The following is a 9,369-nucleotide window of genomic DNA, read 5'->3' as shown; positions in this document are numbered from 1 at the left end:
ATGGATCAACGAAAAAATATAATATTTATATATATTTGATATGTTTCATTTTAATATTATAATAAGGAAAAAACCAAACTAATTTTCCTTTAAACATTTGGGCCGATATCGGCCCATTCCAATATATCGTTATTGGGCTTTGCTCTCGCGCCAGCCCAATTTTCACTTACCCACAATCAAAAGCCCATCCAACAATTTCGCTGTCCAAACCCTAGCCTTAGCCATGATCAGCCATTTCCACTTCCCTCCATTAAAATCCTCATCCGCTCCAATCAAAAGCATTTCTCCATTCAAAGCCAGTCACATCACATGGACTTCTCCGTCTGCTCCCTCCGACGTTCTGTCACCGGAACTATTTCGACCACAACGACGACCACCGCAGCAATCGCAAACATCGCCATCATCATTCTGTAATCTTCTGCGCCCTTCCACATATTCTCCTCGGCGGTTTTCCTTTTCCGGAAACGATTCCAGTAGCTTGTTGGTCCGTGAAGAAGGTTCATCATCTGCGAAAGTTTTGTTCTCGGTTGGGTGTTCCAAATGACCAGTATTCAAGGCTTTGGCGCGTGCTTGCAGGAGCATGCTCTTCAGTTTCCGCGTCCCAGTTACAACGACAGCTGCAGGAGGTATACATACCACTTTCAGTTGAATTATTAAACAACGATTTAAGGTTTTTGGATTTACTTGAAAGCATTCAAATACGCCATTTTAGTAGCTGCCTTGACATATTATTTTATTTTAAGAAATGAATAATTTATTCGTACTGATCGATGCTGGTCATTAAGCATCCAGCTGACTTTGATCAAAGTTGCTCCATCGATGATTATTGCAACCAGTCGTGGCTGTGTGTTTCTACTTCTTAATCGAATTACTTCTATTTCGCATCTCCCTGCAATTTTTCGTTACAAACATACTGGCAATACATATAATTCAATGTATATTCTGTCTGCTTGTTCGTTTTTTTCACTTCAAGTATGTAAGAAAACGAAAGGAAATAATCTTAAGTCATGTCGCCAATGATACTGCCGACGAACGTTAGGTTCTTCCTATTTTGTTCAATAGATTAATTGTTTCCTGAAGTGTAAATGAAATGTAACGTAGAATATCAATTGGGTTCACCGTGAATGAATGGTTCAATTTGAAATGGAGGGCTGACTGAACACTACGTATCAAATTATGTACTTACCAATGTTACTTCCTTCATTACTGTCAGACGCAAGAGGACTGCCTTATGGAGATCTCCACAGGCTGCCATCCTACCCAATGCACACCTCCCAATGCGCAGTTTGGAAGTCAAGAACAGGTGAGCTACTTAATTTTTTGGATTCGTTCTTATGGAGGTTAAGTTGGGAAGGCCTCTCGCCTCTTAGTGAACTGGTCAATGTCTGTAAATAGGATTTGTAATTGCATTTTTCATGTTGGCTGTTTGCATTATGTAGCGTTTAGGACATTAGTCATTGCTGTCTGTTTACTTCAGTTCATAATAATAGTTGTTCTGTTAAAATTATTTTCCATCACAGAGCTCAAGTTTCCTCAGTTGGTGGATATAAGGTAACAGAAGATGTGGGCTTTTTTTTTTTTTTTTTTTGCATGCTTTCTCTCACTGATTAGACACAATGTAATAATTGACTGTTCTTCATTCACCATTACGGTCCGAGGAAGAATTAAACGACCAACTCGCTCACACCCCCCACCCCAAATTTTTTTGGGAGATACTGGCCGGGAATTTTGATATGGTGTGAACTCTTATAGTAAACATTCTGAACTCAACAACTGCTGTTACACGTTACTAGCAATTAACACTGTGATTGACTTGTGTAATCAGTGTCTGAATGTTTTTTGGCTCTACATTATTTATGATTATGAATCTGTGCTGGTGTATCCGCCGAGTCATAAAGTATTCCCTATTAGTCATTGCTGTCTGTTTATTTCAGTTCATAACAATCATAGACTGGCTCAATTTCTCCAGCTTTTGTTTCCAGGACATCCGCAGATGATATCAAGTCTCTCAGACTTGTAACTGCCATTAAAACACCTTATCTTCCGGATGGTAGATTTGATCTTGAAGCATATGATGCTTTGGTGAATCGGCAGATTGAAAATGGAGCTGAAGCTGTGATTGTGGGCGGTACGACTGGTGAAGGTCAGTTGATGAGCTGGGATGAGCACATAATGCTTATTGGTCACACTGTCAACTGTTTTGGTGGATCAATCAAGGTCATAGGCAACACTGGAAGTAACTCTACAAGAGAAGCAATTCATGCTTCGGAGCAGGGATTTGCTGTTGGAATGCACGCTGCCCTTCATATAAATCCTTATTATGGCAAAACTTCCATCGAGGGAATGATCTCACACTTCAATTGTGTGCTTTCTATGGGCCCAACTATTATATATAACGTACCACCTCGAACTGGTCAAGATATCCCCCCACATGTCATTCAAACTGTTGCTCAAAGTCCCAATCTGGCAGGTGTGAAGGAGTGCGTTGGAAACAATCGTGTTGAGCAGTACTCGAACCAAGGAATTGTGGTCTGGAGTGGAAACGACGATCAGTGTCATGATGCCAGGTGGAATCATGGAGCAACTGGAGTTATTTCTGTTACTAGCAACTTGGTGCCCGGTTTAATGAGAGAGCTCATGTTTGGAGGGAAGAACCCTTCCCTAAATGCAAAACTGATGCCTTTGATGGACTGGTTGTTCTTCGAACCCAACCCAATAGGCCTCAACACGGCGCTTGCTCAACTCGGGGTCGTGAGGCCTGTGTTTAGGTTACCATACATACCTCTTCCAAAAGCAAAGAGGGAGGAGTTTGTGAATTTAGTCAAGCAAATTGGGCGGGAAAACTTCGTCGGTGAAAAAGACGTACAAGTTCTCGACGACGACGATTTCATTTTGGTTAGTCGGTATTAACAGCACGGTTCCATGCTGCCTTACTGCTTCAGATTTTTCAGGTCTGTACTCTATTCCCCATGCCCTTAATCTTAAGATTTCTTGTTCGTTCTCTGTAGTGTAAGGCAGGCTGCTATGAGTTTTGTGGTGTTGAATTTGTAGTAATAATAAAATATGAATTAATGGACGTGAAACCCAAGTCTTCAACTCGTTTCTTGGCGTCTAAATGGATGCCTGTTGCTGTTGGTTGGGGCCTCATTCTGTTGAGATATCCAATTCCAAATTTTTAAAAATTATATTAAAGGTTTCCCCCTTACGTTACGTTCTTGTTTGTTGATTATATTCTCGTCTCTATAAGTACATTGAGAATATATTAAAGGGGGGGTTTTTTATTTTAATATTTTCTAGAAAATTCTATTTATTGTTCTTATTCTCCTCCCACTTTATTGACTGTTTTGTAACTATTTCATTATTGTTTTTTTAATAGAAAAAACCCCACTTTTTTTAAGTTTAAATAAATGTGTAAATTTTGTTTGGTTATTTAAATCAAATATGTGTTTTATTACTATTCATTAGACCACATAGAACACTTTTTCAACCTTAATTGGAACAAAAACCAACCCAAAAGTAAATTTGAAATATATATTTTTTAATTTTAGAATAAAATTATAGCATTTATCTCAGTTTAATTAAATTGAATATTGGGTATTTTTTTAATCAATATTTTAACTATTTTTTTTTTTAATGATGTGATGGCTTTGTAAATAATTATTGATTTAGACTTCATTTCAATTTTGGTATTTTAGGTTAAAAGTATAAAGGAAAAATAAAATAAAATAATTTTAACTCCCAAATTTGTGTTTTATTCATTTTAATTCTAAATTTGAATTTAGCAAGTTCTCCCTTAAAATATTATTTATAAAGTTTTCTCTTGAATTACAAAATATGGGTAAATACACATTTTAAATAGGGTCAAATTTATTTTTGAGAAAACTTTATTTTATTAAAATTAATGAATTTATGCAAAGAAGATTTTTTTTTTTTAATGTTGCTTTTAACTAAAATTAGACAATAAATTAACAGAAATTAAACCACTCAAAATTGAAAGTTTATGATAAAAAATTATCTCATGCATTTCACTCATTTTCTTACTAAATATTTTACTTAAATTTAAATTATATTAAAAAAAATTATTCATTATTCGAGCAAGACGTTTTATGAATTTTTTTTTTATAATTTTAATAATAATTAAACTAGAGGAAACCACGCAGGTTTTTTTAAAATTAGCCATTTTTTTAGTGAGGGAGAAAATAGAAAAATAATTTGAAGAAATTACTATAATATATTGTCAGAAAATGAAGAAAATATATATTTTTAGTTGAAATTACTATCCACTTTGATTCGAGTAACTTGTCATAGCATTATTTCTTAATCCTATCCTCTTACCAATGTAATTAAAATATATATAAATCGATTCGAGAGAATATTTAAAAAAAAAAAAGAATACAAGAATTTTAAGGAGCGAGAGAGTCGCAACGCGTTCTTGAACAAAGCACCAACCAAGCTTCTTCAATGGAGTTTGATCACACAAACAAAGGTTCATCAATGGAGAATTTCGATAGATCGAATTTTACAGTACAGACTACAGAGTTTTGCTTCATGATACTTCATAACATCACTATGTTCTGAAAATCTATCCCCTAATAACTGAATTTTACCCTTATTCCCCTCCCCTCAAGATCTAAACCTAACTTATTGTCAAAATAACAGATTACATACCAAGGAATCGTAGGAAAAAAGAAAGAAAGAAAGAAATCGGAAGCAAGAAAGTTATCAAAGGTTGAGAGATCCTCTACTTGATTCTTTGTTACAGACGATTTTCAATTTTCGAGCCAGGCGCTCAAATTGGAGCTAGGCTGTGGTTTTTGCTTGGAGAAATTCTGGAGTTGAGATAACAAAACCTGATTCTCTTTGTGAAGAAGAAACGCTTTCTTCCTCAGCCTCTCGTTCTCCTCAATAATGCTCTGATTCTCCATGTACAGTTTCAAATTCTTGATCTCCATCTCTACCTTAACGCCCGCCGTATTCGCCTCTTCCTTCTTGAATCTCATCCTCCTGAAAACAAACCACAAACTCTGTAAATACAAAATCAGAGAAACCGAAGAATCAAATCAGAAAATCAAGAACAAAAAAATCAATCACCTCAAAAGCCTGTAAACTCGAATCGGCCGGCGGCGATGGCGAGAATCTAAAAACGAACGAGTGAGGTTCAATCGAGAAGAATCGCACATATTTCGGCTGCTGCTGCAGAGAAGGTCGACTTGGAAGAACTGGTTAGCAATGGCGGAGAAGGAGATTGGAAGTATAAATAGAAGAGAGACGAACAAAAAGGGAAATGGCAGAAGAGAGAGAAAGAGAGGCTTTCCATTGCAATGATTACAGTAAGACTCATGATGGCAAAGGGGCAGCAAGTAGATGACGAACAATGCAGAATTAGAAGACGATCACTGTGAGAAATAGAGATTTATTTATTTATTTATTTTGAAAAAATAATAATAATAATAAAAAAGTCTAAAAAAACCTAAAGCCGTAGGCAACAATTAGGATTCAGTTCGGTTCATTTGCTCCAATTAAATGCTTTATTCGTCACATTTTGTAACTTCCATTAAAGTAATTAATATTTCTTAATTTATAAATTTTATTTATTACATATAATATTTAACTTTTATGTCATAATAATTATTAAATTAAAAAAAAGTATATATATTAAATATTTATTTTAAAATTTAAAAATTAAATTCCTAATTTAATCTTTATATTACTGTTATAAGTTATATATTTTTAATATTCGATATTTTGAAATTTTTATAGACTTTTTAAGTATAAATTAAACACTCAATTCGTTTGAAAGTTTCATTAATATCTTCAAACATTTTTAAAAATACTGATATTTTCAAAACAACCAAAGAAAGTGACCTATAAGATATAAATAAACGTTTCAATTCGTATACAAATCGTAAAATCTTTTTTAATTTTTTTAAATATTAAAAAGTATTAATACAAAAATTGAAATTATTTTTAATGCGATACATCAAAATTTTCACCTAATATTACGTTTTTTTTAATTGAAATTATTTATTGCCTAGGAATTCTATAAATAAATAAAAATATATATCAGTTTTAAAAAAATTATTAGTTTTTTTTTTAAAATTCAATTTAAAGGATGAGGGGAGGAGGAAATTTCGTGTAAGATATAATAAAGTTTTTGAAAAAAAAAAAAAAAAAGAGAGAGAGAGAGATTTATAAGAACCATATGGTAAAATAAAAAAGCATATGGTAAAAAAAAAATGTGTACATAATAATGTTAATATATGCATAGATACGTAACATAGCCGTGTGGAACAATCAAACTTAGGGCAATGATGAAGTTGGAATTGTTTGGCTTGAAATTAAATGTTTGAATATAATTTGTGTGCGTTCAAAGTACCAAACCCAGCAGCTGCCTCCCTTTACCCTCCACCATTCATACCCATAACTTCTTCTTTCTTTTCATTATTATTATTTATTTATTTATTATTATTATTTTTCAACTCTGGTTTTGAGAATGTTTTATCTTTCAGCAAACAACTCATCCTATTATTCTTACACTTCAAGCTTTTCCTTTATAAGTATAGTGTTTCTTCAAGCAATTCTTATTTTATTACCAATTTTTCACTTTTTTATTTTATTTTTTATATTCTCGAGTATTTTTCCAATTAATTATGCACATTTTGACTATTTTTTCCCGATTTTAAGTAAGTGACCATCTGTAACAACTTATGTCCAGTTTCGAAAACCAGATTGGGCACTGATGCCCCCGATATTCCCCTGTGACATGGTTACGTTACTTACTCCTCGCTTCTAAAAGTAAAAACCATCCACACAAATCAACATGAGTCCTTCCAGCAAAGGACACTTAACTATGAAGTTCTATGATTGAGCCACCGAAAAGGACAGTGCACCTTGTTGGTATGGGTACTAACTTTCCATTCTTTTAAGTGTTTTTCAATCATCCTATCCTTAGAATCGTTCTGATTTGAATGAGGGCTCGATTCATTCATGTACTCTTCTTTTATTCCAGTGTAACACCATTACGTCAATTTGGGCATGTTAAACAGATCATATTATATAGTAAGATAATCTAGTGATTTACTAGTTTGTTACCGAATTTATGATTTCATAGTTTTGTTACCAAATCTATGATTTCATGGTTTGTTGCTAAATCTATGATTTACGATGTAATCTTCATTATACACATCTATAAATACATGAGGTTGTGACCCATTGTGCCATTCAACTTAACATCGTATCAGTTCAGTGGATAAAGATATCAATCACCATTTTAAAACTCGAATGAGTTTTAACCTTATTTTTTCATATTATTATTATTGTTTTAACTCGTCAAAATGACCATTAGACCAACCATGTAATGTTCAACATGTAACTGTGAGGATTTAAATATCTTTTCAATCATTCTCAGTCGAAAATATATATTTTAATTAATTTACTTTGTTCAAATTAACACAGAAGGTTTCGAAAATATATTTTAATTCTATAATTATATTAATTTGAGATTGTATTTTAATAAATTTCCAAATTTATATTCAAATAAATAAAATTAGAATTAATAAATGACCTAATTATTAAAATATATATATATATATATATATATATATATATTAATTTAAGAACTAAAATAAATATTTTAAAATTTTAAAATATAGGTATTAAAATGTTATTTATTGATTAAAAAAAAAATTATACTCGTTATAGGGAGGGTGTGAGAAAGATAAAAGATGAAGAGAGAAAGGATGTTTTTGAAAGGCAGACACTTTTATTTTATTTTATTATTTTTTTTTTTTTTTAATTTTCAGTAATTTCGTCGCGTTGGCAAAACTGGCACGTGGGAGCTTTGTCAAGCCATATCACATTTAATCATTTAAATTATAGAGTTTAATTTATTTTTTATAATTAAATTAATTTAGATATTATATTACTTTATTTGATATTATCCATTCAAAATCCTTTAAATAAAATATTTTTAAACAAGTATTTAATACATAAAAAATTTACTTGGGAATAGAAATCTAAATTAATTTAATTACGCCTAACAATTTTTCTCGAACTACTTATTTGAGAAAAAAAAGTAAGTGTCGAGTCAATAAAGTTAGGTCCACTTTTTGTCTATTTTCTCGATGCAATCGAGTACAAAACCATGTTTCGTTAAATAACAAAATAAAATATATCACATACATAAACACACACATACATATCTGTATATATAATATATAAAAGTTTCAAAATTATTCTTTATCAAACAAACTGAGATTTGAGATTGAATATTATTTTAAATCACCATTACATCGGATGACAGTTTTATACTTTGAATCTATTTTTGATATCTTAACGACGGGTCGAGGATAATATTGTAAATTTAAAAAATAAAAGTATTTTTGAAATCTATAAATTATTTATATATATATATATATAGTTTAAAATTGGGTGGGTTGTTCTTGATGATAATGATTCATGAGCACCACATAAATAAGTGTGTGTGTGTGTTTGTATATGCAAAAGAGGGATGAAATGAAATAATGATGATAAATTGACGGTGTTCATAATTTGTCTAATTTAGCTCACCCACCTCACATGGTCCCCCATTTCCCACGTGCCACCTATATACCTCCAATTTCTCCCTCAATTTTTAAAATTATTAATTAATTTTTTTTAAGAGTTTTAAAAAATGTACTTGAATTTTGAAAATAATAATAAAAAAAAAATTATACGTGGGAGTAATGTTTAAAAATTTAAATTCAAATTATTATGATTTATTTTTTGAAAAAAGAAAATGATAATACAAAATTTGAAAATTAGTAAAACATTCTCTTTTGCATGTATGTCTTGTCACTTTAATTATTTACATTATTAAAGCTTTGAAGAACAAAAAAGATGCATTATTGGATTCATTAGTAACTAAAGTTTTGAAGGTTAAGTTCCATCAACTAATCCAATCACATGTTTAAATTTTAATTTTCTTTTAATTTAAAATCAATTTATATTCATTAATTTTTTGCTCTTATTAATTAAAATATTAAGTTAACGATATAAATTAAAATCTAAACTTTATAAATTTAGAGGACTTCATGGTTAGATTTTGAAATTTACCGACTAAATTGATATAAATTCAAAAAATTAATTAAAAAAAATAGTATTATTAAGATAAATGGTGATTTTTTTAAATATATTTATTAAAATAACCCAATTTAAATATTTTAGAAAAATAAATTGTAGAAATATATAGATAAAAAGAAGGGGATATTTTGAAAATGACAAAAAAAAATAGTGATGGAATGGAAGCATATCATATAATCGTTGAGGATGCGAAGACAAAATAAAAAAAGGAATTTATTTTTAATTTTTGTTTTTTAATAAAAAAATAAA

The 9,369-nt window shown here is 30.8% G+C and overlaps 2 protein-coding genes across 2 annotated transcripts; one reads left to right on the top strand and one right to left on the bottom strand.

Moving 5' to 3' along the window:
* Window positions 1-236: 236 nt before the first annotated feature.
* LOC111431867 (4-hydroxy-tetrahydrodipicolinate synthase, chloroplastic) lies at window positions 237-3,210 on the top strand. The gene is made up of 3 exons (XM_023068581.1): window positions 237-626; window positions 1,214-1,303; window positions 1,983-3,210. Exons 1-3 carry the CDS (start codon window positions 541-543, stop codon window positions 2,908-2,910), a joined length of 1,104 nt encoding a protein of 367 aa, XP_022924349.1. The 5' UTR covers window positions 237-540; the 3' UTR covers window positions 2,911-3,210.
* A 1,225-nt stretch (window positions 3,211-4,435) lies between these two features.
* Window positions 4,436-5,482, bottom strand: LOC111431869 (protein LITTLE ZIPPER 1-like). Its single transcript, XM_023068583.1, has 2 exons — window positions 5,092-5,482; window positions 4,436-5,004 (listed from the first exon to the last, which is right to left on the bottom strand). The coding sequence occupies exons 1-2, from the start codon at window positions 5,178-5,180 to the stop codon at window positions 4,770-4,772; spliced, it is 324 nt and encodes a 107-aa protein (XP_022924351.1). The 5' UTR covers window positions 5,181-5,482; the 3' UTR covers window positions 4,436-4,769.
* Between the last annotated feature and the right edge of the window lie 3,887 nt (window positions 5,483-9,369).

Source organism: Cucurbita moschata, unplaced genomic scaffold (genome assembly GCF_002738365.1).
Source record: "Cucurbita moschata cultivar Rifu unplaced genomic scaffold, Cmos_1.0 Cmo_Scf00037, whole genome shotgun sequence".
Lineage (NCBI taxonomy): Eukaryota > Viridiplantae > Streptophyta > Magnoliopsida > Cucurbitales > Cucurbitaceae > Cucurbita > Cucurbita moschata.
The sequence above is the reverse complement of the archived record's forward strand: the minus strand, read 5'-3'. Positions and strand labels throughout refer to the sequence as shown.

What these genes read in the sequence shown, in the direction of transcription:
- LOC111431867 (XM_023068581.1), top strand. Translation starts at nt 541, where the DNA reads ATGACCAGTATTCAAGGCTTTGGCGCGTGCTTGCAGGAGCATGCTCTT. An exon ending in TACAACGACAGCTGCAGGAG is followed by an intron (nt 627 to 1,213) that starts GTATACATACCA and finishes CATTACTGTCAG; the next exon opens with ACGCAAGAGGACTGCCTTAT. An exon ending in AGTTTGGAAGTCAAGAACAG is followed by an intron (nt 1,304 to 1,982) that starts GTGAGCTACTTA and finishes TTTTGTTTCCAG; the next exon opens with GACATCCGCAGATGATATCA.
- LOC111431869 (XM_023068583.1), bottom strand. Translation starts at nt 5,180, where the DNA reads ATGTGCGATTCTTCTCGATTGAACCTCACTCGTTCGTTTTTAGATTCT. An exon ending in CGAGTTTACAGGCTTTTGAG is followed by an intron (nt 5,005 to 5,091) that starts GTGATTGATTTT and finishes GTTTGTTTTCAG; the next exon opens with GAGGATGAGATTCAAGAAGG.